General features: G+C 52.3%; 2 protein-coding genes across 2 annotated transcripts; one reads left to right on the plus strand and one right to left on the minus strand.

Annotated features, from left to right (window-relative positions):
* Positions 1-187: 187 nt before the first annotated feature.
* LOC309641157 (keratin, type II cuticular Hb6) lies at positions 188-17,705 on the minus strand. The gene is made up of 9 exons (XM_082420900.1): positions 11,664-17,705; positions 10,717-10,925; positions 9,853-9,913; positions 8,981-9,076; positions 8,592-8,756; positions 8,204-8,329; positions 7,731-7,951; positions 5,457-5,488; positions 188-5,321 (listed from the first exon to the last, which is right to left on the minus strand). Exons 1-9 carry the CDS (start codon positions 12,030-12,032, stop codon positions 5,140-5,142), a joined length of 1,461 nt encoding a protein of 486 aa, XP_082277026.1. The 5' UTR covers positions 12,033-17,705; the 3' UTR covers positions 188-5,139.
* Positions 17,706-18,430: 725 nt separating this feature from the next.
* KRT81 (keratin 81) lies at positions 18,431-26,062 on the plus strand (the record flags this gene model as incomplete). The annotated part of the gene is made up of 9 exons (XM_082421175.1): positions 18,431-21,392; positions 22,131-22,339; positions 23,143-23,203; positions 23,980-24,075; positions 24,300-24,464; positions 24,727-24,852; positions 25,104-25,324; positions 25,586-25,617; positions 25,866-26,062. Exons 1-9 carry the CDS (start codon positions 21,024-21,026, stop codon positions 26,060-26,062), a joined length of 1,476 nt encoding a protein of 491 aa, XP_082277301.1. The 5' UTR covers positions 18,431-21,023.
* Positions 26,063-27,175: the final 1,113 nt, after the last annotated feature.

The following is a 27,175-nucleotide window of genomic DNA, read 5'->3' on the forward strand; positions in this document are numbered from 1 at the left end:
TTCAGGGAGAGTCTGGGAGGTCTCGGGAGGAAGACCTTCAGGAGCCCTAAACCCCATTCCGGAAGCATCAGGCCTGGAATAGCCCCGCTCCCGTGCTGTCATTTCCTTCTCACTGGCCCTCTCCTTGTCTCCCTTCACCCAGCCCCACCCCAGCCCCAGTGCTGGTCCTTCCTCAGACCCTGAACTTTCTACGCATCTCACCACACTGTCCCAGGAGGACCCAGCATCTTCCCTCACTCCCTCCTGGTGTCTCTAGGGTCCCCTCAACTCCTCATCCAAGCCCTCTCTGCTCCCCATTGCCCTTGCCCCCTCCCCCTCTGGAGCCCTGAGTCTCCAGCCTTTCACTTCCTTGTTCTGCAGGCCAGGCTCTCAGTTCTTCCCTGACTCACTTTCCTCACCCAGACAACCTCACCCTCAAGCAAGAAAGTGCCTCGGCGTCTTTCTCCCGCTCTTCGGCACACACTCCCTGGGCAATCACATCGGCCTCTTGCCTTCAGTTCCCACCATGGTTAACGTCCTCCCTGGTCCAAATCCTTCAGCTGTACTCAAGTCCCGATGGCTCTCCTGCTGCCCTGACCTCACTCCTCAGCTTCAGACCCACTTGCCCCAGTTCCTCTAAGACCTCTCCACTTGGCTGTCCTGGAGACTCTTCCAACACAGCAGACCTTCAAGCTGTACTCACTATTTCCCACTCTCTCCACCGGTGTCTCCTGCTGCCTCTCCCCTGTCAAGATCATCAACACAGTTGCCCAAACCTGAACCTAGATGATCTATCCAGGCATTCACTCTCACCCTCAAAACCAATTAACCCCCACGTGCTTTCCTTTTCTACCTCCTAAGTACCCTTCTCATCCATCCCTTTCCTCTCTCTCTGCTGCTACCACCCACATTCCAGCCACCACCTTGGCTGGAGTCCTGCTCATCTCCCCTTCCAGTCCATACTATGCAGCAGCCAGAGAGATCTTTACAAAACACAGATCTGACCTTTCAGTGGATGAAGTCCAGACTCTTCACCATGGCACGCCAGTCCTGTGTATCTGGCTGTGACCCATCTCTCAGTGTCTCTCATCACTCCCCACTGCCCCGCTCCTTCCTCCCCTGCTCTGACTCAGGGACCCTGAACACTTGTCACATGAGGGCTGGACAGGGGCCCTACAAGGGCTTTTTCAGTTCTGACCTTCTGGGGAAGTGACTCTGAGCTCTGCTCTGGGATTGTAACACCTCCTTCCCAGGGACTTAAGGAGGATTCTGTAATAACTGCCAGCCTTGGGAGGTCATCCAGGTGCCACCTGGGGAAGCCCAGGGAGGCTCCACATTTCTGAGGTCATGCACCTGCCTTTCACCTACCAACTCAAGGGACCAAGCAGGACTGACATTGCATACTCGCCTTCTGTTAGAACCTCCCGTCCTGAGTCCCTGAGCCCTACCTTACACCTTACAAAAATTTTTAAAGAATTATAGCAGTTCTAACTACAAGGGACAGAGACCATTCAAAATGAAAAGAGGCCTCTGGGCTCCTAACCTCCTACAGACAGGAAGCAGGCTAAGAACACATGGGCTGTTTATCATGGAAAAAAAAGGATGATACAGAAGGCGGAGCCAAGATCCCAAAGGATAGAGCCAAGAGCAGAGGAGAACCACTTCCGGGGAGCAAAACTAGGCATGAATCAGATATACTTACTCCCTGCCACTACAACAGGAGGAGTTTGCAATGGGTCCCCGACTGTACTTAGAGTTGTTATGAATCAGGGACTTCCAAGTGCCTCCAGCTTTTCCTCTTTCTAAACGGGAGTGCGGGAATTCCCTGGCTGTCCAGTGGTTAGGACTCAGCACTTTCACTGCCGTGGGCCGGGGTTCAACCCCTGGTCAGGGAACTAAGATCCCACAAGCCATGTGGCGCAGCCAAAATAAAAGTAAAAATTAAAACAATAAATGAGAGTGCAGACTATGGCTATCCTATCCCATCTCACCATTGCATGATAGGTGTGGTGGACATAAATAATTGCTATTTAATTCACAGGACTTCAGATTGAGGTAGACCATAATGGGGGAGCTGCCACAAAAGAACCATATCCCAAGAGCTTCACATGTAACTGGATTGAATCCAAAGAGCAAGATCCTGAAATTCAAGCTGATATAATAATGGGGAGAAATTTGGGGGGGATCTCTGGAGGGGTGAGCATATGTTGTTCGTGGGAGGGACATGAACTGTTGTGACCAGAGAGTGCACTGTGGGATCTAGTCTCCACAAGTGGCCCCAACAATTCCTTCCCTCTCTGCACATATAAGCCATCACAAGGAGGAGCCTATTTCCTCTCCCCTTGAATCTGAGCTGGCCTTGTGACTGCTCTGCCCAAGAGAATGTGGTGGAAGTGAACTTCTGAGCTCAGGCCTAAAGAGGACTGGTTGCTTCTGCTTCCTACCTTCCTTCTTCTTGGAACCCAGCCACCAGGCTGTGAGGAAGCCCAAGCAGCTACATGAGAAAGGCTCATATGGAGGAGAACCAAGTCCCTGAATGCCAATTATCAATGTATTTTCTCTCAGCTCCAGATTCACCCATCATTGTCTGCTCTGTGAAAATTTAGAGGGGCTCTTTAAATATTTTCCTTTGTTTGCTGGCACAATATTAAGCTTTGTCAGTAGAGGGCGCTGGAGAGATATTGCAGGAGGAAGGGGCTTTCCTTCCTGGTTCCAGGTTCCTCCTGGCAGATTCTGGCAGCACCCACAGTTTCTCCAGAACTGCTCCTGCCGTGCAGTAACTTCACTGCTGCAGTGCACGGTAGTCAGCAGTATCGTGTGGCCAGCAGCTTCCAATATCCTTCTCAGGTGGTTTTGAGGTGGAGACATGTCTTCTTGAACAGGTTTCCCTAGCTTTCCCTGGATCTGAGGTCCAGATCTTGGCCACAGGGGGTCCACTCCCTTGGGTGCACTCTCTCAGGCCTAGGGGTAGGGGCTGCTCCTTATATCTGCAGCTCCTGTATGCTTTATTTTTTTTTAATAAATTTATTTATTTTATTTATTTATTTTTGGCTGCGTTGGGCCTTTGTTGCTGTGCACGGGCTTTCTCTAGTTGTGGTGAGCGGGCGCTACTCTTCGTGGCAGTGCGCAGGCTTCTCATTGCTGTGGCTTCTCTTGTTGCGGAGCACGGGCTCTAGGCACGCGGGCTTCAGTAGTTGTGGCTCGCGGGTTCTAGAGCACAGGCTCAGTAGTTGTGGCTCACGGGCTTAGTTGCTCCGCGGCATGTGGGATCTTGCCAGACCAGGGCTCGAACCCGTGTCCCCTGCATTGGCAGGCGGATTCTTAACCACTGCACCATCAGGGAAGTCCAGCAGCTCCTGTATGCTTTAGATTTTTTGCTTCTTACTAGCCAATCTCTCATTACTCAATCCCCTGTTATAGTTAATAATTCTTTATATTAAACTTCATCTGTTCAAATTATTGTCTCCTGATTATGCCCTGACTGACACGTCCTGGCCAATAGCTCCAGCTGAACTCATAGCTGGTGGTTAGTACCAAATCCAGCCCCATGGAATGAGGTCATTTTGGACCTTCCAGACACCCTAACATCCCAAACAACATCACATAAAGTAGAAGAACTGCCCAGTAAGCCCATCAAATCATGAGAAATAATAAAGCATTATTGTTTCAAGCCTCTAAATTTTGGAGTGATTCTTTATGTGCAGTAGATATCTGAAACCTCCCTACAACCCAGGAGATATCATTATTCTATTTTACAGATGAAGAAGGTAAAGCTCAGTGAGGATTAATGACTTGCCCACAATTACAGAAATAGTAAATGGCTGAACCAACATTCAAACATAGGTTTGTATTAACCAAACTCTTTTTAATACCTAATCTCACTTAGGGAGCCAGAAGGGACCTTAGGAATAATGTCCAACATCCCTCATTTTATAGCCAAAGAAACTGAAGCTCAGAAGGTGGAAGCAATTTGCCCAAAGTCACCCACTTAAGAAATGGCAGAATCGGGACTCTGAATTAGAAGCCTGGTTCTCCTGACCCAAAGCTCTTCCTCTCCCTCACACTGTCGTCCCACATGCCTTCCTTCACCCATTTCCTCATGTACTTTCCCCCTCCAGGAATGTGCCCAGCAGGGTGGAGGGGACGATCACCCTGGTTGAGAAGCCCTAGGGCACATCTGGCCATGTCTAGGGACATCTTTGGTTGTCACAATTGGAGGTGAGGAGTACTTCTGGCATCTAGTGGGTAGAGGCCAGAGCTACTGCTAAACACCCTACAATGCACAGGACATTCAGCCCCCAACAAAGAAGTCTCCAGCCCAGAATGTCAATAGTGTTGAAGTTGAGAAACCTTGGTCTAGAGAAACCCATAACCACACAAGGCAGGGAGGGATTCCCTGCCTCCATGGGTCTTCTCTTGTTTTTCCAAGCTTCAGGTCGCTCGAGGCCAGATGGGCAGCTTCTACTGCAGTCATTTTCACCTACTGAAAAATAACTAAGTGCATGAGAGGTCGTGAGGAAATCTCCGGCAGGAAGCACCTACCACAGGAGGGCCCTGGCATTTGCAAGACTCTGAGGCACCAGGTTGGATTAGCTACAATTAGTTTATTGGAAACAAAGAGTGAAATAAAGGCAAACAAACTTGCAGGCAGTTGACTCACTGGCTTTTATAGAAGCCTCTGCAGGCATCCCTGGAAGGTGATGGTCTCCCCCTCCAATGGGTCACATCCCTCACAGAGTTACAGGAAAGCCACCATCAGTGTTCTTTATCTCCATTCCATAGGTACAAGCACACTGGCAGATTCCCCAGTATGCACAGATGGGGCGATTCTGGGGCCTGTCCTGTTCCTCCAAGCTTAGGTGAAGGGATCAGGCAAGACCAATGAATCCAGCAAAAAACAGAAGGTGGAAGAAAGGATGAATCCTCAGAACAACAAAACGACTACTAGGAAAGGCTACAGAAAGAAGCCAAGGTGCGCCCCAGCCTCACTGGGGCTCAGGTGCCGGGGGATGGCACACAGAGGGAGTAGTAGCTAGGGAGCAGGATGGGCAAAAGGTACACATCTGGAGACTGTTCTCGGGAGGCCAGCCGCCAGCGGTGCGTGGGGCAACGGAAGGGGCGTTCCGGTTGCGAGAGATCCTGGCTGGGCGGAGGGCGACCCTAGCACCTCTTAGAGCCCACGATGCTGTAGCCCAGACCGGAGCAGGGGCCGCAGGCGTCGGCGGTGCCCACCACCACGTTGCCGCTGCAGGGGGCGCTGCAGATGCTGGTGGTGACAGCAGGGGCAGCGCCGGAGGTGCAGAGATCGCCACAGACGACGCCACCGCGGCAGCTGCTGACGCCTGGATGGGGGGAGAACAGGCAGAGTCTCGGGTCAGGCACTGCCACAGCCAGGTGGCTTGGGGCAGCGAAAATGCCCCCTCCCCAAAGGCACTGTGACCACCCAGCTGGAGAAGGGGGCGGGGCGGGCTACTTACAGACATTCACAGCCCCGACGCCCTCGCACAGCCTGCGGGGAAAGGAAAAGAGAAAGGTCAGTGCCCTGAAAAGCCGCTGGACCACACAGCCAAGGTGAAAGGTGAGGTCCCCCCACCTTCCTTCTGCGCACTTGCCCAGGGGAAGGGGCAATTTAGCGGTAGCCGGGTCACTGTATGGGTTCTGGAGACAGATCACCTGGTGCGCCGGCTCTCCACCCTTTATTAGCTGAGCAACCTCAGAAATGCCCTCCCTCAGCCTGCCTCCTCCTGGGGAAAATCTACTCCCTGATCTGTTGTGAGAATGAACTCAGAATACGCCTACAAGTGCATAATGCCTGCCACACAGTAAGCACTTCAAAAATGGTAGCTGCTACTATTTATTTCGGTTCTTATGGACTTGTAAATGCAACTGAGGCGCAGCAGATTTAAATTCCTGAATCTGGTCTGATTGGTGTCACTAAAATGTGAGTTTCGGGAGGACAGAATTTTTTGTCTATTCTTTTCCCCATTGCAGACAGTGCCCCAAACGATGCCTGGCTCAATAAATAACTTGCATGAATGAATGGGATGTTAGAACCCATTTAGAGCAGGCTCAGAGACTAGCTACACCAATTCCCTCACTTAACAGATGGAGAAACTGAGGCCCAGAGAGAGGAAATAACCAGTGCCGGAGGCAGGGGTATCACTCCTGCCACCTAACTCCACCCAGCCCGTGTTTCCTTCCCACACAACGCTCTCTCCTTAAGGAAAACACACAGAGTCCCTCTGAGAGACCGTGGCAAAGGGTTGTCAAAATCAGCTTCAGAAATGTGGAGAATCCGCAGCCCACCATCTACCATCCCACGCCCAGGTTTCCTAGGGAACCCACACCAAAGCTTCAGAGTTCATTCCAAGAGCGCTTTGTGGCAAAGGGGTGGACCTCTCTGTTTCCAGTGCTACCTCTGTGTCTCTCCAGCGTTCAAACTCAGTCTTGAAAAAGTCTCTCTCCCAGAATTCTGCCCCAATGAAACTACCCAGGCCCAGAGAGCCCCAGTGCCTCTGAACTCTCCAATGCAATTACTTGAGTTTGTTGTGAGTCTCACATGTGATCACTTTGATTCCAGCTACCAAACCTGTGTCCCCATTTCCCCAATACACAGGGTGCTTCCTCTGCATCCTCACTCTACTCTGCCCAGGGCCAAGGGCCTGGCTGGACACGAGAAGAGGAAGGCTCAGGGTAAGAGCACCTGACTAACCTGGGGAAAGAACCAAAGGGCAACAGCCCGGGGCTGTTGTCCTCATAGGAGCTGTTCAGCCACCCCCCTCCAGCTGAACATAGAAGGCTGATGACCAATGGGTCTCCCCACGCCCTCAAAACAAGCAACAAGCAAAAATGCCCAGACCAGGGCAACTGCTTCAAGGGACCAGTCCCTGCTGTCTGTCTATCCTTAGTCCCACTTGCTGCAATGAATGACCACTTAGGGATGCTCACTGTAGTTAGAATATATAAGTGTGTGTTGATAAAACCCCCTATTGGCACAGGTAGGCCTTCCCTGGTGGCGCAGTGGTCAAGAACCCGCCTGCCCACACGGCAGGTGGATTCTTCCCTGTTCAAGCCCTGGTCCGGGAAGATCCCACATGCCACAGAGCAACTAAACCCATGCGCCACAACTACTGAGCCCACGTGCCACAACTACTGAATCCCACGTGCCTAGAGCCCGTACTCCGCAACAAGAGAAGCCACTGCAATGAGAAGCTCAGGCAGCACAACAAAGAGTAGCCCCCGCTCGCCGCAACTAGAGAAGCCCACACGCAGCAACGAAGACCCAACGCAGCCAAAAATAAATAAATAAAATAAATTAATTTTTTAAAAAGACAAAACCCTATTGAAGCTGTCATTTGGGGAGAAATCTGAACTCCCAGGGCTGGGACCAGGACCAGGCTTGAAAAGAGAGCTGGAACCCCAAGGAGCATGTGCAATGAGGGCCCGGGAGGGAAGAAGCACTATAGAGGGAAGGTGGCCCAGCCCAGACAGGGCTTCTCAGGAACAGCAATTACAAAGGCCTTGACTCCGGGCTCTGAGAAACAGATTTGCAAAAGGCACCAATCCCAGATCAGCACGTAAGTGGGCATGAGAGACTCAAATGGGGCTAGAAACATACCTAATGAATAACTCAAATTACCTGTCCAGTTGCAGGATGGGGAGGTTTGGAAACAGGAGTCAAGTAGGAATGTGAGGGACAGCACACTGAGCCCCAGGCAGGGCTGAGGGAGAAATGCGGCTGCAGTACCCACCTGTGCTCCTCGCCCTCCAGCAGGCGCCTGTAGGTGGCGATCTCGATGTCCAGGCCCAGCTTGGAGTTCATCACCTCCTGGTACTCCTTGAGCAGGCAGGCCATGTCCTGCTTGGCCTTCTGCAGGGCCTCCTCCAGCCCGGCCAGCTTGCACTTGGCGTCGTTGAGGGCCGCCTCGCCCTGCTGCTCAGCCTGGGTCACTGCGGCCTCCAGTTTGGAGTTCTAAGGGCCCAGAAGAGAACAAGGTAGGTTATGGTCCCTGGGTCACTGTGTCCAATTCCTGGATGTGTCCAGTCTCTCCACCCAGCTGGGATCACCCCGGACACAGGTCTCTGCTCTTCATCACCTGGGTCTCCCTGAGTGGCCACAACCTGGGACTTGAGTCATGCAAATGGGCTGGAGAATGAATGGTGAGATCCAGTTGGGTGCACACACTGCCTGTGGGACCCCGGGTGGGCCTCAAACGACCCCTACCTGGCACTTGGCATTCTCGACCTCGGCCGTCAACCTCTGGATCATGCGGTTCAGCTCGTTGATCTCCTCCTTGGTGCGGCGCAGGGTCTCCCCATGCCGGATCACCGTGGCCTTGATCTCCTCACACTGGAGGGAAGCATGGAGGCTCATGAAACTCAGGATGGGACATCCCACCCACTCAGGACACCACAGATGATTTGCAAATTGTACAGTACTCAGCCTGTGCAACCATACGTGGCAGCCATGTCCTGCTACTATAACCTGAGAGGGGTCTGCACTTCTTTCACCACCTCTAGGAATCAGAATCCCCAGACAAAAGAAGCCTTGTTAATATATACCACACATCCCTGCCACCATGTCGAGGAGGCAGGTGCCCTGAGACACTCACCTTGCTGCGGTACCAGCTCTCAGCCTCGGCCCGACTGCGGCTGGCAACGTCGTCATAGTTCGCCTTGATCTCGGCCACAATGCTGTCCATGTTCAGGTCCCGGCTGTTGTCCATCTTGACGATGACCGACGTGTCTGAGATGTGGGCGTGGAGAACTCGGATCTCCTGCAGATGGTGGGGTGGGAGGATGCGTGTGGTTTACACCACCCCCTCCGCCACCACAGTGTGTACCCAACCTTCTCGGCCCTCCTTGGTGTCTAGCCCCTGCCCTCTCTGACAGCCTCACGGACTGCAGCTCCTGCCCAAATCCCTGTCCCACTCTGATCCCAGACCAGCACCCTCTCCTCCAGGCCCGCTGCTGGTTTTCTGCCTGGACCACAGCCCCTCACCTCCTCATACAGTTGCCGCAGGAAGTCGATCTCCTGAATCAGGGCCTCTGAGTTGGCCTCCAGGTCTGACTTGCAGAGGTAGGCGCAGTCCACATCCTGGGAAGGTGGGGAGTCTTTGAGTTCAGAGGACCTCTGGTGATCACCACCCCCAAATTCCCCTCTCTCTTCACCCATTACATGGAGGTGAGGGGAAAAGGATTCCCAGAGCTCCTGTTCCCGTCCCATCTCCATACCCTCTGCCCTTCCCCAGAGGCACCTCACAACCTCCTCCCCTTCTAAGAACAAACCCCTCGTGCCTTGGAGATGGGTCACCAGCCTTTCACTCCTCCCACCTGAGACCCCTTCCCTCCCAGCTCTCCTTCTTACCCTCCCCTGTACCAGGAAGCCTGTCAGACTGGCTCCTTCACTCAGCCACCGTGACACTTCCCTGTCCCCCAGCAGTCCTCCAAGACTCCACCTGGCCTCTCCTGGCTCTGCTCCATCCTCCCCCAGATCCTGAGACTGTGCCCCTCTTCTTAATCAGACTTCCTGCAGCACTAGACAGGACACCGTCCCTCAACAGAGAGCCTGAAGCTGCCATGCCTCCATGGCACCCCAGCCACAGACCACCAGCTCTGAAGCAGCACAGAACATCCAGAGGTCAACTCAGCCATCCCCCTGCTTCAGGACAGGGTGCTAGTGGATATTCCAAGGTTATTGCCCTTCTCAAAGCCCTACATGTGCCTTTCATAACCTAATCTCTGGGAATTTCCCATGCTGACTTGGCAAGGTCACTGCACCCCGCACTGAGGTTGAGACCATGGGTCTCCCCAACAAGAGCCTGTCATTCTGAGATCCCTCGTGTCTCTGCTTCCCGATCCCATGTTACTCACCTTCTTCAGAGCCACAAACTCATTCTCTGCTGTCGCTCTCAGAGCGACTTCCTCCTCGTACCTGAGGCAGAAGAGGGCAGAAAAGGAGGTCATGGCAGGGCAGGTCTCCCCAGAACCCCCTCCACTTCATACCAGTGAAGGAGGCAATATTAGGGACCTGCCAACACAGCCTGCCCCCTGGCAGCCCTGCTGGGGTCCCCTGTGGTTGGATTTGGGATGTGTTTGTGATTCTCTCTCCACTTTGAATTGAGGGGTCCAGGGGGCTACTCTTCTGGGACCTCACAGCCCTGTTCCCAAAGCTGCTCTGAGGTCACGTCTGGAGGAGAATAAGGACTCAGCACCAGCCCCATGCTAGGAGTGGACGGCAGCACCTGTGGGGCACTGCAGCCTCCCGTCACCTGGGTGTCCATCCTAGCTCACCTGTGGGGGGACCTATGAGTCCCAGAGGCCCTCAGCACTCTGCACCCTAGACGATGGGACACCAGCAGCCCCAGGACCTGGCAGCCCTGAGCGACACTGGGACTCATATCCCATCCAGGTGCTACAGGTGGGAGCCTGAGAGGCCGGGAGGAGATGGCTTGGGAGACTGCAGAAGCCCCCTCCCCACAGCCCGCAGGGCATAGCTGCTGGGTGATCAGGCTCCAAGAAGAGAAGGCTGAAGGAGCAGAGAGAGACCTCCTGGGGAACCACGGCCCTGCTCTTAGGCGTCTGATCAATGACTGCCCGATGTGACGATCCTGCTGCACACCGCCCACCTGCCCTGCAAGGTCACTGCCCCTTCTCGGAAATTCTTCTCCAGTCTCATCCAATAGGCTTTAACTCAAGTCCATTCCTGTGCCCAACATCATCCCTGACCGCACTCACTTCTCCTTGTAGCCCTCCAGCACCTCCTGCACGTGGTTGAGCTCGGAGGCCAGCCTCCCGTTGTCGGCCTCCACATGCTCAGCCTCCCGCCTCAGCGTCTCGATGTAGCCATTGAACAGGGGCTCCAGGTTGCTCTCGGAGCACTGGCGGTTCTGGTAGAACTGCCACTTGGTCTCCAGCAGCTTGTTCTGCTGCTCCAGGAAGCGCACCTGCCATTTGGGGTGGGAGGACAGGTCAGATGGCTCCCACTGCCCCAAAGCCTACTTGGGGCATGGGGGGATGGGGGAGGGCGCTGATTGCTTTAAGGTAAACTCCCAAACCAGGAGCTCAGCAGAGATTACACAGAGGGCGCTGTGGAAGACAAGGCAACTTCTGGATTTCGGGATTGGGATCTATGTTTGGATTTTCCAACTTAGTGGTGAGAGCAAGGGGCTGGGAAAGATCAGTCCCTGCTCAGGTGGACTGAGTTATCCTGACGTGCTGAGCCTAGGTGGCATGTGGTCAGGAGCCAAGTAGAGGTCTTTTTGCCTCTGACTCCCCCATCAGTGCCCAGCCTGAACTGAGCATGGGTGGGTTCAGGAAAGGTGTGATCAAGGACACCCACCCAAAGGCTGACCTGTGGTCCTCTTGCTATATCTTATGTGCATTTCTTGTGTCTTGTTCGCATGTATGGCCTTCTTCCTCTGACATGCGGTTCCAAACCTTGTCTTTGTCTGTCTGTGGGGACCCTGCCTGTCTGGACAGAGGTTGTATATAATAACAATTGCCTAATCAGGAGCCCCTGCTCTAGACTCATCTCTCTGATCTTTCTGTGCCCTGGATATGTGTCCATCTCCTCCATTAGACTGGCAGCTCATGGGCACCACATCTCTCCTGCCCCCCGACTACCCCTTCAGTGCCTACCCAGGAAGGGAAGGTTCAGGAAGGGTGTGATCAAGGACACCCACCTTGTCGATGAAGGCAGCGAACCTGCTGTTGAGACACTTGATCTGCTCCTTCTCCTCGTGCTTCACACACTGCGCGTTGGTGTCGATCTCCAGGTTGAGGGGCGCGAGGAGGCTCTCGTTGACCGACACGGTGGTGATGCAGGGTGGGCTGGGGCCGCACACGCCGCCAGAGCGGTACCCGAAGCTGCGGCCGCAGGAGCCGGCGCGGAAGCCCCCGCAGAGGCTGCGGCTGCCGAAGCCCCCGGTGAGGCCGCGGTAGCAGGAGATGCCGCGGTAGGGGGCGGCCGTGACGCAGCAGCGGCCGGGCCGGGGCCCGCAGGCTGAGACGCAGCTGAAGGAGCGGCCACCGAATCCTGATCCGCAGGTCATGATGCTTCTTTGGGGCACGGGAGGCTCTGAGGAGGAAGACGTCCTAACGGAGGGCACAGTGGACGAAGATGTTTACTTCTTGGACATCGTTGGACCTTTTATATATGTGGAGAGCCTGACGCATCCACGGGTTACGAGCAGTTAGACGCGTTTATAGGCTTGGGCTGTTTAGCTGCTGTTGCTTCTCCCTTAATGTGCTTAATTGGGGGCCAGATGCGACCAGATGTTTCTGGCCTTTACCCTAAAATGCACAATTTTTGACTTCAAAGGGCCAGCTCACCTCCCCCACCCACCCCCAACCTCCCTATACACAGTTGGCAAAGCTCAGGGTTTGGAGGATGGGGGAGGAGTGACTCAGGTTAGAATGGAGGGCGGGGAGAGGCGGGGCTGCGGCTCCTCCTGTCCCGCCCCATTTGATGGAATCATGCCGCTGTCCGTGGTGCCCCGGAACACTGGGGAAGTGTGAGATCAACAGAAGGTGTGGAACTTGAGGCGCGCTTGGTGATTTCCCTCACACTGACGGCCTCTTTCTGCACCACCAAAGCCCCACACTTACATAATCTCTCACTTAATCACACACACAAGCACACCTGCTCCCAAATCCCTCACCTACACCCATCAACATATTCTCTCTCTCTCTCTCATACACACACGTACACACTGTGCACTCACATGCTGGCCTTCCCATACACCATCTCACACATACTCACACGTGCTCACATACACACTCGCCTACCTTCAGTTGCACACAGACCAGTCCCTAGGCCACTTATTAGACCTTCCTTGTCAACCTATGCTGAGAGAAGGCAATCCCTCCCTCAGAGTCTCCCATGAGGCCTAAGGGGGCACACACGGGCTCGATGGCCTCAGGAATGCCCAGACATTTCCAACAGGGCCCCAACCAAGGATAGCCTGTCTAGAGTTCATCTCCAGTCTCCATGTTTTCTCCAGGACCCAGAAGGACTGGAGTAGACACAGCTGTTATAAATCTTTATAGCATTTGGCTCAGAATACCAGAGAATCATTCTAGATAGGGACGTATAAGGAGAGCATCCAGCCCCCTGCCATCACCCCCCTTAGCCCGTACTGCTTCCCATGCTCTACCAAACCTGCAACCCCCTTCCCTTTACAGCAGTTTGTCAGTAGCCTTGGAAGATGTCAGAACACATCCATTTTGGTGTGTGCCATCCATCCAGTATGGATAGGTTGGGCCTTGAACCGTAAAAGGCTGGGTAGGAACCAAGGCTCTGCCAGGAATAGCTCTGTGTGATCTACGGGCAAAGCAGTTCACTCCTCTGGGAAATGGATTAAGCCTCTTCTTCCTAGTGCTGCCTTGGAGTATTACAGAAATGCGCATATGCTCAGTAAACTCCAGAGCACAGTGCAGATGTGCTTTATTGTAATCATTAAGAAGCAGCAGGCTCTGGGACTGCATTTTTTTTTTTCAGAGTTCACATTGTGACCCACCAATAGGAACAACCAGAATTTTAATGAGACAGATTAGGGCAAAATCAAGTAGAGTAGAATATAGTAGAAAATATTAGAGTGCAACATATGTAGTAAAAGTAACATTTCAGGATCTTTTGTTTCAATAGCATGTGATATGTATGTATGTGTGTACTTAGTCATTATGCAAAGTTATTTCTTAATATAATTGAAACTAAAAAGTTTAAGTACATGGTCTATCAGTTAAGAACACAGACCCAGATTCCAAACTGCCTAGTTTCAAAGTCCAGCTCTGCCACTTTCTAGCTGTGTAACCTCAGGCAATTACTTAACCTCTCCGTATCTCATTTCATGATTTGTAAAATAGGGATAACAGTGCCCACCTCATAAAGTTTTTATAAGGATTAAAAGAATTAATCAATGTCAAGCACTTAGAACAGAGCCTGACACACTCTAAGTATGTAATCATATTAGTGGTAGGTATCGGTGCTGCTGTAGTTATAGTGGCAGGTTGGATGGGGAGATAGAGATGTGTTATTGTTGCTGATGCTGTGGATGTAACAGCAGGTTTGACGGAATATACCTACCCACATTCCTAAACCACCTATGTAAAATTCCCACTAATGGTACCTATCTGAAAGGACTAATAGAAGGATTAAATTTTAAAATACATGGACAATGCTTAACTCAACACCTGGCACATAGCAAGTGCTCAATAAATGTTATCAACTATTATTCTACCATGGAGGTCAGTCCAAGGGGCAGGGAGGACTGGAGACCTTTGACCATCATCACTTCCTTTATCCTGGAGAAGAACCCAAAATCAAATGTCCATCCTCAAGCCCAACTGCCCCAGGGAAGGCCCAATGAGAATCTCTCCTCTTAGGCAAAGGGAAAATGTCACCAATCCTTGGGCAACCACACTACTGAATGAAAAGAAAAGCTTGGACAGTCCAGAAAGTCTGTTCTCTGTAGTAACTGATCAATTTGTATGTCTTATTTGGCCTTATTGGAAGTCCTCAGCCATAAATCAATGACATGCTCATTCATCTTGCTTTTTTGCCTGATTCTGAAAACTCCTGATTGGTCAGTAGCCCAGGGATACCATGGGGTTGAGAGTGGGGGATTTGCCATTGATAATCCCTCCAAGTATAATGGAACTCCAAAGAGAGCAAGAGAAGTCAGGCTTTCACTGCGACTGGAAAGATAGAAGTTGGATTTGAGGAAAAACTTGCCAGAGGAGGTCAAGTAGTCATGGTTTCCTAAGGAGCTTGCATTATGTCTCCCATTTAGGGAAGCTTTATGTAAAAGAGAAACACTGTTTATTCTGGAGTGGCTGTCACGTTTGTGGAGACAGGGCAAACCAAAAGACCTTCTTATCTGGAGATCACAGCCTCTTCTTTTAGCCCAAGTAGATCTTGTTTCAAGGGTTGCCTGGAAAGAAGGGGTAAATCAGGTGGTTTTGACATTGAGAAGTTCTTGTTCAAGACTCCCTTCAGTCCATCCTGCTCCTCTGGAGGATGTTATAAGGCAGATTCCCCAAAATGGATGACGGGTTAAACAAGATAACATCTTGTTGTGGGATTCAGGGATTCTGTGATTGATGTGTCCCTGCAATCTGCTGAACTCTGTCTTAATTTTGGAGGGAGGGAGGAAAACACTAAGAAGAGGAAGGAGACATGGATTCTGGAGCTCCTGATCTGATGAGGAAGACAGACCCAGAAGTTCAGAAGTTCAAGAGAAATTCCAGAAGTCTGAAGAGGGCTGGTTTCTGGCTATACAATCAGATGCTCAGGAACACAATGCCTACTGATAGTGCCCATTCTGAGGCAATGTGAAATACAGCTGATCTGATGAGAAAGGCAAGAAAGGCTCCCTGGAAAGGGTGAGGACAGGCTTCAGTAAGGCAGCAGGAGGGACAGTGTTGGTCAAAAGATGTACATGGAGATGTTTCAGAGAGTGGACGGCAGGGGCACCTGAGGGCCCTTGCAGAAGAGGAAGGGATCATGAGATGCTGTGACAGTAGAGAGCCAGTTGAGACAGAGACCTCAGAAGCAGGGCCCATGTCATTCTGCTCCACGGCTAGAGGCTGGGAAGCAGCCTGTGGACTCTACATCTGGAAGATACCAAAACTGCACTCTAGGCTTGCAGGTATCCAAGAGGTCGTGCCAGAGCTCTGCCTCCTCACCAAGACAGCCTGAGACAGCGGCCAATTATCCATGAGAACTCACCAGAGGAGGGAGGGTCAAAGGCCATCCTGGAGAGTCTGGCAGTGGATGAAGACTGACTGAGGAGCTCCACCCTTGGTGAGGTCCATTCCCACTAACCAGGCTGAGCCCTTGAACCTCCCGCAGCCCACGTCCCTGTCCCATGAGGGTTCATTTCTTTAGAGCTGGAGATGAGGTTGCCCACCCCTTCAGGCAGGTCTACACCTTGTCCTCAGTGCTGTGCCCCTTCCCCCATCAACCTCCTCCTCCTCTGCTCTTCCACCCTTGGAGTGTCGCCCCACCATTCTCCCATGGGTCTTCTCCCTCTTTTCCTCCACTGTCCTCCACTTCCCTCCTCTCCTCTCTGTCTCCCCCAATCTCCCCTCCCTCCCATTCTCCTCACCCCCCAGCCAGTCTCCATCCTTCTTCCAAGTGGCCCTGGAGAGTAATAGTTTAACACCAAGCATCTTCTTCCTCCTTTTATCTAGAAATCTACCTTCCATCCACTTCTCTCTTTCTTTCCCCAACCCTACCCCATCTCTACTCTGACCCGTGGCATTCAGAATTCTTGCCCTTGTTGGCTGCTTTTCCCTACCACCCCATCATCACTCAGGTCAAGGACTCAGGTAAAGAACACATCTACTCGCTGCGTCTTTCCTTCAGGCCCCAGCCAGGATCTCTCCCCACCCCATCCCTAGCCCCAGGAATGGCTGCCCTCTAGTCAGCTTCATCTGGTCCCCACCCCATCTTACCAAAAAGCTTTGCATAATTAACCATCAAGCTTTGATGGCTCCATTACTCAGCACTTAATATGTAGCTGGTATTCATTTCATTCACTAGACAAATATTTATTGAGCACCTACTATGTGCCAAGCCCTTGGAATATAGCCATGAACCAAACATTTGTACCCATTGGTGTGCTGCAGGGTTTGCATTTTTGTTCATGATCTAGGTATATGTCCAGCTTTTCTCTTAGAACTGGAAGCTCACATCAAATAAGGGTGAGTTCATCCTCTGGCCCTGAACCCTGGGAGCACACTGAAGGACCCTGAAGAGGTACTGGAGGGAGGGATTAGTGAGTGCGTATGAATGTGTCCTATACAAACACCATCTACCATGTGATACTTTAGTGATGACAGATGGTGGATGGATAGGAGTGCAGTGAGATAAACTCATCCCTTCCACTGGGATCAAACACACCAAGCTCTGAGTGCCAGCTCTGCCTCTAACTACACAACCTGAGCAATCTCTTAACCCTCTAGGCCTCAGTGTCCTCATCTGTAAAACTAGAATAATATCACCTGCCTCAGAGGGTAATTGTAAAAATTAAATGCATTAACGAAAGTTGGGCAATCAGTATAGTATCTACTATGAAGTAAGATGAACATCAAAAGATGTTGTTATAAGTTTGGAAGAATATTCATAAAATAGTTTTCTACACTAAGCATATGCTACCTGAATAATTTTTTTTAAAAAAATAACCATATACCCTAGAAAAACTCTTGCACAAATACACCAGAAGACATGGAAAAGAAAGTTCATGGCAGCTCTGTTCATAATACAAACTCTGGAGACAACCATGAGGCTACCAGGGTGGAAAGATGAATAAACTGTGACATATTCATACAAAGAGTACAGTCCACAGTGAAAATGAACACAATACAGCTACAGGAAGCAACATTGAACGATGGAATACACACAATATGATTCCATTTATATGAAGTTCAAAAACTGGAAAACTAAATCATACATGGTTTAGGGATGCATTCCTTGGTCCTTAAACTGTAAAGAAAAGCAAGGGAATGATTCAACACAAAATCCCAGAGAGGAGCCATCCCTGGGTCAGGAAGGAAGGGGGTACAGTGCGAATGAGGCTCACAGGAAGCTCCTAAGTTACACATATGTTCTATTTCTCCCTACAGGTGGTAGGCACACCACCTATACTTTCTTTTTTGGGGGTGGTATATTTCACCATAAAAGCAATTTTAACTTCCATAAAGCTCCCATTGCCAGAGCCAAGACCACGGAGTGGTCATTCTGCCAACTCTTCCCCCCTCCCCTCTTCCCTTCCCCCCCCCCACCCCCCACCGCAAGCTTTTTTACTCCAAGAAAACCTACAGATTGAATGTCTTTTTAGGTCTTCAAAATTAGCAGCCATTAATAATACCTGAAGTTAAATGAAATGGTGCTACGTTTGAATTTTTTTTAACATCTTGTTTTAAATTGCTTGCTGCTCCTTTCAAATTGCTTAGCAAAGACCAACCATTAGTAATTAGCTCATGTTTACGCGGTCATTTTTACAGGGAGTTACACTGGTAGAAAAGGCAAAGCGTGTGTGAGCTGCAACCTGACTCACAGGGCTTCTCCTCAGGACACCCGGCCAGCTGGCTGGCTGGCTGGCAGCACCACAGCTCCCTGTGGGCAGTGCTCACAGTGGCGGATGAGGGCATGAATGGCCTCAGAAGACCTGGCCCAGCTCCCCAAGCACATAAAGTATCAGGAGCCACGCCCTCCTCTGGGATGGCAAAATGGCTGACACAGTCCGTGACCCCATGTCAGTCCTGTCACAAGCCCCACTCCTGAATGTTTTGCACAGACACACTATTCTCTTTTCCCAAACCCTCCCTCCCTCCTGCCCTAAGCTGATTTGCCTGCCTTTGCCCCTAAGACACAGCAGCTATGGGGGCGGGGCGGGGGCGCGGGGGAAGACTGCCAGCTGCGGCGTTTCACTTCTCTTTTCTTCCCTTCCATTTAATGCAAACCCCTGTACTTAATGGTATCATTTTTCTAGACCTGCTCTATTGGAATGGGGTGCTTCACGGGTACATAGAACACAGTATAACCTATCTAGGTACTTACAATATACCAGAGGTAAACAAACAACTAAAACTGCTGTTCTCCATCCCCTTCCTTCAGTTCGCGGCCACACGGTCCTGCAGATCTCCACCCCGCCCCCCAGCCTCTCATTGCCCTGTGCCACATGCATGCCCATTGGCCCTCCTGGTTCCAACCATTCCAGCCTCCTCTGACTCTGCCCACCTTCCTTAGACTGACTCTCCCCAATCCTATATCCACAGATACCCTCTCTCTAACAACTTCTCCACCCTCTTGAAAGTTTGCAGGAATTAGAAAATCCAGGGGTTGCCATAGCCTATAGGTGAGAAGGCACTGCATCTCCTGAGCTTCATTACTTAATAGATGGGAGACTGGAGCCTACCCGGCTCTTTGGTGGGGCTAATGGCAGACTCTGGGAGGGCTCACGCCATGGAGTACTTCCCAGAACTTCTGCTGCCAACGTCCTTGTTCCCACGGTGAGCCACAGCCACTCCCCGCCTCTGCAGAAGACCCTCTAACACTAGCAGGAGTTATATCCTTTTGATGTGATTCGATTTGGGGTGGTCCGGGAAGATCCCACATGCCGCAGAGCAACTAAGCCCGTGTGCCGCAACTACTGAGCCTGCGCTCTAGAGCCAGCGAGCCACAACTACTGAGCCCGCGTGCCACAACTACTGAAGCCCCCGTGCCTAGAGCCCGTGCTCCGCAACAAGAGAAGCCACCGCAATGAGAAGCCCGAGCACCACAACGAAGAGTAGCCCCCACCCGCTGCAACTAGAGAAAGCCCGTGCACAGCAACGAGGACCCAACACAGCCAAAAATAGATAAATAAATAAATAGATAAATATATTTTTTTAAAAAACAGAAGCAATATTGTAACAAATTCAATAACGACTTTAAAAATGGTCCACATAAAAAAATATTTAAAAAAAAAATAGATGGGAGACTTTGGTTGAGTTATTTAACCTCTCTGAGCCTCAGTTTCCTCATCTGTAAAATGGGGATAATGATACATACTTCATATGGTTGATGTGAGAATTAGAGATCATTTATGGCATATAATGATGGTCACATAGTAGGTGGCCAGTAAAAAGAAAATAGGACCTATGTTGCCCTATGGAGTTCTTTCTAATTGTAAAGGGGAAAATGTACTCAAGTGATCCGATTTAGCATCACCAGTAACAGGACAACCTGACATTTTGTGCTTCCTGGGGTGATACAGTAAGAGTTATAAAGCATCAGTTATGACGTATTCTGCCCAAAGATGTTTCAGTTAAACCCAGTCAAGCCTCCAGACCAGCACTATCTAATAGAAGCTGGTGTGATGGTGGAACTGTTCTGTAGCTGTGCTGTTCAATAAGGTAGCCAGTAGTCATGTGTGGCATGTAATTGAGGGACTAGATTTTGAATTTATTTAATTTTAACTAATTTAAATAACCACATGTGTCTATTGGCTACCATACTGAACAGCCTAGCTCAAGAGTTAATTTTCAGTGTACAGAAAATACAAGAGATAGAGCCATAAGGTAAATCAAGAAAAACTATTTTTAAAAATTATTAGGACAATTGGGAAATTTTAATATGGAACGGATAGTAAATGACTCTTTGGAATTATCGTTCTTTTTCTTGCATGTGAAAATGGTACTGTCCTTATTCTTAAGAAATGCATGCTTAAGTATTTAAGGGCTCCATGTTATGCTTTCTGTAATCGTCAAATAATTGGGTAAATGTGAAAGAAGATATGGCACAATGTTAACAACTCTTGAATCTGGGTACCTGGGTGGAACACATCAGGGTGTTTGTTACACAGGTACTATTCCTTCAACTTTTCTATATGTTTGAAAACTCTCATAATAAAAGTGGAAGGAAACATAAAACACAAATATTTAATAATCTGCTGGCTGCTGCCATGACAGGAAAAGCCAGGTGTATTTCAGCAGCCAACTGGACTTTCTGCAGATGGGGGAAATACAGCTTTATGTTATAGTAGAACCTTGGCCACTACTGGGATGGAAACTTCTAGAAGTTATTTATAAATATCGCAGTCTTTCCTGGGTCCCCCACTCACACCCTACACACATACAGTTTGCCTGCTTCTGCCCCATCTGGCTTCCCTTCTCTTCCCCTTTTCTTGGCCCCATTCTTCCCTCCCCTCCCCTGCCCTGCCCTTCTTTCTCCAGTACCCTCAGATGTGTGCATGCCCTGCTGTCAAGGCACTTTAAAGATGAAACATGCTGAGTTCACCTACAGCCCAGGGGTTGGCATCCTTTACACAGAGGAGGGTGCGGGCCACTCCACTATTAAAGCACATTCTAGAGAGGCGTTGGACCCAGCTAGCCACCCAAGCCCATAAAGCACAAATTGCAAAACCCCATCTGCATAGCCAAGCCCCTTTCTACCTGAGCATAAATAGGACCCAGGCTTCTAGAGGAGGACATTGGAGTTTCCACAAGACTCCAGTTCTCCTATCCTGTCCTCTGCAAGCCAAACCTCCAGAAGCATCATGACCTGCGGATCAGGATTCGGCGGCCGCTCCTTCAGCTGCGTCTCAGCCTGCGGGCCCCGGCCCAGCCGCTGCTGCGTCACGGCCGCCCCCTACCGCGGCATCTCCTGCTACCGCGGCCTCACCGGGGGCTTCGGCAGCCGCAGCCTCTGCGGGGGCTTCCGCGCCGGCTCCTGCGGCCGCAGCTTCGGGTACCGCTCTGGCGGCGTGTGCGGCCCCAGCCCACCCTGCATCACCACCGTGTCGGTCAACGAGAGCCTCCTCGCGCCCCTCAACCTGGAGATCGACACCAATGCGCAGTGTGTGAAGCACGAGGAGAAGGAGCAGATCAAGTGTCTCAACAGCAGGTTCGCTGCCTTCATCGACAAGGTGGGTGTCCTTGATCACACCCTTCCTGAACCTTCCCTTCCTGGGTAGGCACTGAAGGGGTAGTCGGGGGGCAGGAGAGATGTGGTGCCCATGAGCTCCCAGTCTAATGGAGGAGGTGGACACATATCCAGGGCACAGAAAGATCAGAGAGATGAGTCTAGAGCAGGGGCTCCTGATTAGGCAATTGTTATTATATACAACCTCTGTCCAGACAGGCAGGGTCCCCACAGACAGACAAGGACAAGGTTTGGAACCGCATGTCAGAGGAAGAAGGCCATACATGCGAACAAGACACAAGACATGCACATAAGATATAGCAAGAGGACCACAGGTCAGCCTTTGGGTGGGTGTCCTTGATCACACCTTTCCTGAACCCACCCATGCTCAGTTCAGGCTGGGCACTGATGGGGGAGTCAGAGGCAAAAAGACCTCTACTTGGCTCCTGACCACATGCCACCTAGGCTCAGCACGTCAGGATAACTCAGTTCACCTGAGCAGGGACTGATCTTTCCCAGCCCCTTGCTCTCACCACTAAGTTGGAAAATCCAAACATAGATCCCAATCCCGAAATCCAGAAGTTGCCTTGTCTTCCACAGCGCCCTCTGTGTAATCTCTGCTGAGCTCCTGGTTTGGGAGTTTACCTTAAAGCAATCAGCGCCCTTCCCCATCCCCCCATGCCCCAAGTAGGCTTTGGGGCAGTGGGAGCCATCTGACCTGTCCTCCCACCCCAAATGGCAGGTGCGCTTCCTGGAGCAGCAGAACAAGCTGCTGGAGACCAAGTGGCAGTTCTACCAGAACCGCCAGTGCTCCGAGAGCAACCTGGAGCCCCTGTTCAATGGCTACATCGAGATGCTGAGGCGGGAGGCTGAGCATGTGGAGGCCGACAACGGGAGGCTGGCCTCCGAGCTCAACCACGTGCAGGAGGTGCTGGAGGGCTACAAGGAGAAGTGAGTGCGGTCAGGGATGATGTTGGGCACAGGAATGGACTTGAGTTAAAGCCTATTGGATGAGACTGGAGAAGAATTTCCGAGAAGGGGCAGTGACCTTGCAGGGCAGGTGGGCGGTGTGCAGCAGGATCGTCACATCGGGCAGTCATTGATCAGACGCCTAAGAGCAGGGCCGTGGTTCCCCAGGAGGTCTCTCTCTGCTCCTTCAGCCTTCTCTTCTTGGAGCCTGATCACCCAGCAGCTATGCCCTGCGGGCTGTGGGGAGGGGGCTTCTGCAGTCTCCCAAGCCATCTCCTCCCGGCCTCTCAGGCTCCCACCTGTAACACCTGGATGTGATATGAGTCCCAGTGTCGCTCAGGGCTGCCAGGTCCTGGGGCTGCTGGTGTCCCATCGTCGAGGGTGCGGAGTGCTGAGGGCCTCTGGGACTCATAGGCCCCCCCACAGGTGAGCTAGGATGGACACCCAGGTGAGGGGAGGCTGCAGTGCCCCACAGGTGCTGCCGTCCACTCCTAGCATGGGGCTGGTGCTGAGTCCTTATTCTCCTCCAGACGTGACCTCAGAGCAGCTTTGGGAACAGGGCTGTGAGGTCCCAGAAGAGTAGCCCCCTGGACCCCTCAATTCAAAGTGGAGAGAGAATCACAAACACATCCCAAATCCAACCACAGGGGACCCCAGCAGGGCTGCCAGGGGGCAGGCTGTGTTGGCAAGTCCCTAATATTGCCTCCTTCACTGGTATGAAGTGGAGGGGGTTCTGGGGAGAGCTGCCCTGCCATGACCTCCCTTTCTGCCCTCTTCTGCCTCAGGTACGAGGGGGAAGTCAATCTGAGAGCGACAGCGGAGAATGAGTTTGTGGCTCTGAAGAAGGTGAGTAACATGGGATCGGGAAGCAGAGACACGAGGGATCTCAGAATGACAGGCTCTTGCTGGGGAGACCCATGGTCTCAACCTCAGTGCGGGGTGCAGTGACCTTGCCAAGTCAGCATGGGAAATTCCCAGAGATTAGGTCATGAAAGGCACATGTAGGGCTTTGAGAAGGGCAATAACCTTGGAATATCCACTAGCACCCTGTCCTGAAGCAGGGGGATGGCTGAGTTGACCTCTGGATGTTCTGTGCTGCTTCAGAGCTGGTGGTCTGTGGCTGGGGTGCCATGGAGGCATGGCAGCTTCAGGCTCTCTGTTGAGGGACGGTGTCCTGTCTAGTGCTGCAGGAAGTCTGATTAAGAAGAGGGGCACAGTCTCAGGATCTGGGGGAGGATGGAGCAGAGCCAGGAGAGGCCAGGTGGAGTCTTGGAGGACTGCTGGGGGACAGGGAAGTGTCAAGGTGGCTGAGTGAGGGAGCCAGTCTGGCAGGCTTCCTGGTACAGGGGAGGGTAAGAAGGAGAGCTGGGAGGGAAGGGGTCTCAGGTGGGAGGAGTGAAAGGCTGGTGACCCATCTCCAAGGCACGAGGGGTTTGTTCTCAGAAGGGGAGGAGGTTGTGAGGTGCCTCTGGGGAAGGGCAGAGGGTATGGAGATGGGACGGGAACAGGAGCTCTGGGAATCCTTCTCCCCTCACCTCCATGTAATGGGTGAAGAGAGAGGGGAATTTGGGGGTGGTGATCACCAGAGGTCCTCTGAACTCAAAGACTCCCCACCTTCCCAGGATGTGGACTGCGCCTACCTCTGCAAGTCAGACCTGGAGGCCAACTCAGAGGCCCTGATTCAGGAGATCGACTTCCTGCGGCAACTGTATGAGGAGGTGAGGGGCTGTGGTCCAGGCAGAAAACCAGCAGCGGGCCTGGAGGAGAGGGCGCTGGTCTGGGATCAGAGTGGGACAGGGATTTGGGCAGGAGCTGCAGTCCGTGAGGCTGTCAGACAGGGCAGGGGCTAGACACCAAGGAGGGCTGAGAAGGTTGGGTACACACTGTGGTGGCGGAGGGGGTGGTGTAAACCACACGCATCCTCCCACCCCACCATCTGCAGGAGATCCGAGTTCTCCACGCCCACATCTCAGACACGTCGGTCATCGTCAAGATGGACAACAGCCGGGACCTGAACATGGACAGCATTGTGGCCGAGATCAAGGCGAACTATGACGACGTTGCCAGCCGCAGTCGGGCCGAGGCTGAGAGCTGGTACCGCAGCAAGGTGAGTGTCTCAGGGCACCTGCCTCCTCGACATGGTGGCAGGGATGTGTGGTATATATTAACAAGGCTTCTTTTGTCTGGGGATTCTGATTCCTAGAGGTGGTGAAAGAAGCGCAGACCCCTCTCAGGTTATAGTAGCAGGACATGGCTGCCACGTATGGTTGCACAGGCTGAGTACTGTACAATTTGCAAATCATCTGTGGTGTCCTGAGTGGGTGGGATGTCCCATCCTGAGTTTCATGAGCCTCCCTGCTTCCCTCCAGTGTGAGGAGATCAAGGCCACGGTGATCCGGCATGGGGAGACCCTGCGCCGCACCAAGGAGGAGATCAACGAGCTGAACCGCATGATCCAGAGGTTGACGGCCGAGGTCGAGAATGCCAAGTGCCAGGTAGGGGTCGTTTGAGGCCCACCCGGGGTCCCACAGGCAGTGTGTGCACCCAACTGGATCTCACCATTCATTCTCCAGCCCATTTGCATGACTCAAGTCCCAGGTTGTGGCCACTCAGGGAGACCCAGGTGATGAAGAGGAGAGACCTGTGTCCGGGGTGATCCCAGCTGGGTGGAGAGACTGGACACATCCAGAATTGGACACAGTGACCCAGGGACCATAACCTACCTTGTTCTCTTCTGGGCCCTTAGAACTCCAAACTGGAGGCCGCAGTGACCCAGGCTGAGCAGCAGGGCGAGGCGGCCCTCAACGACGCCAAGTGCAAGCTGGCCGGGCTGGAGGAGGCCCTGCAGAAGGCCAAGCAGGACATGGCCTGCCTGCTCAAGGAGTACCAGGAGGTGATGAACTCCAAGCTGGGCCTGGACATCGAGATCGCCACCTACAGGCGCCTGCTGGAGGGCGAGGAGCACAGGTGGGGACCATCCCAGCCTGGCCCTGAGCTGCCCATTCCCACCCCTTCTACAAGAACCACCCTTGATCCTGGCTGAGCAGGGATCTGGGACAAACCTATCATTTATCATTTGGGGTGGGGGGCGGTTTCTGAGGACTATTAATTTTGACCCACTGCCCCCTCCTTCCTGACCACTTGTGAACCCCACCCCAAGAATTTGTAGAGCTCTGTTGGCAACTCTGGCTCAGTCACTAATGTTGATTTTTTCCTTTTCCCTCTCAGACTGTGTGAAGGCGTTGGGGCCGTGAATGTCTGTGAGTAACCTAGGCCCTGTGTGGATGAATTTACTCTCTTCCTGTAAGGGATGGAAGGAGGAGTTCCACTGGACCTAAATATAAGAGTGGGCTGGCATCACAGGAGGAGGGATTTGGGGTTAGACAGCAAGCAAGGACCACTTCTTTGGGACTAGAGTTGTTAAGTAAAGATGCTTGGAGAGGTGCATCGTCGGGGAGGCCGGAGACTCGGCCCCCCAGAATTTTGACTCAGCCTTTGGTGTTCGCAGGTGTCAGCAGCTCCCGGGGCGGGGTCGTCTGCGGGGACCTCTGCGTGTCCGGCTCCCGGCCGGTGACTGGCAGCGTCTGCAGCGCCCCCTGCAGCGGGAACCTGGCGGTGAGCACCGGCCTGTGTGCTCCCTGCGGCCCCTGCAGTTCCATCAAGTCTCGTGGCGTGGGCCCCTGCGCCAGCAGCTGCCGCAAATAGGCACCCCAACTCAGGCCCGGCCCCGGCAACCCTCCCGCGCAGCCGGGCAGGGCCCGCCTTGCCTGGCCCCGCCCCGCCCCGCCCACCTCTGGGCGGAGCAAGCCCTAGGCTACTTCTCTGGCTCTTCGAAAGGTCCATCCCACTCCTAGCCTCTCAAGCCTGTGTGTGATCCCCTCTTCCCGGGCTCTGCCGCCCACGCTGGGAAAGGCTACCCTAGAAAGAAGTCTCTTTGGCCACCACAGGAAGGGGACTCCGGGGCAGGGAGGACCAGGATCAGGACCTGGGCTGCATGGGGCCAATGGCCAAAGCTCCCACTCTGTCCCGGCATCTCCCCTTCCTTCTCTGCCGTGTTCCTCTCTTTCTTGATCTGTGTTTCCAATAAATCAATATAGCCAACCCTGGGCCTTGTCTGCACTTCTGCTATCCTCCTCAGGGGTCGAGGTTTGGGAGGGTCCCCAAAGTCACATGGAGCAGAAAAAGCCCTAGATCTGGGGTCTCCACTACAGTCCTTTGTCCCTGGGCTCACAGCACTCTCAGATTTAGCCAAGCATTGTGCTAGGCCGCTACATCCTGTAATTTTATCCATACCACCTTCACAATATCTCCCACAGTAGCCAGGGCAGGGCCCCACCCTGAGTTCGGTGGCACAGCTGGGGTTTGAACCCCGTGAGCATGTTTAGTGCTCATTTCACTAAACCACAGCTGCCTCCCAGAGAACATATCTGTGCACATCTGTAAACCTACGGGTAGATGCACCAGTCACTCAAAGCTTAAGGAAACATCACTCCTGGCTTTGGTGGGGAAGACTCAAGCCTGAGTAATTTCCAAGAATTCTTTAAGGGGTGAATACATGAACATGACTTAAACTTTCAAAAAGCCTTTCATATGGCTGTCTTTTTTTAATGGAGTCCTTTTGGGGTTTGGAGACCTTCCATAGCTGATAAATTGCCTCAAAGCTAGAAAACAGCACGTAGCAAGAAGATGATGTGGTGTAGAGGTGAGCACACAGACCCTGGAGCCAAACTGCATGTGTCCAAAACTGAGCTCTGTTCCTAGCTGAGTGACTTCAGGCAATTTACTTACCCTCTCTGTGCCTCAGTTTCCATATGTCTA

Source organism: Balaenoptera physalus, assembly GCF_965194825.1.
Source record: "Balaenoptera physalus genome assembly, chromosome: 13".
NCBI lineage: Eukaryota > Metazoa > Chordata > Mammalia > Artiodactyla > Balaenopteridae > Balaenoptera > Balaenoptera physalus.

Bases quoted from the DNA above. Each gene is read 5' to 3' on its own strand.
- LOC309641157 (XM_082420900.1), bottom strand. From the start codon at position 12,032: ATGACCTGCGGATCAGGATTCGGTGGCCGCTCCTTCAGCTGCGTCTCA. The intron at 5,489-7,730 runs GTGGGTACTGCA...CTTTCCCCGCAG, and splicing joins CTGGAGGGCGAGGAGCACAG to GCTGTGCGAGGGCGTCGGGG. The intron at 5,322-5,456 runs GTAAGTAGCCCG...CCCCCCATCCAG, and splicing joins CGTCGGGGCTGTGAATGTCT to GCGTCAGCAGCTGCCGCGGT.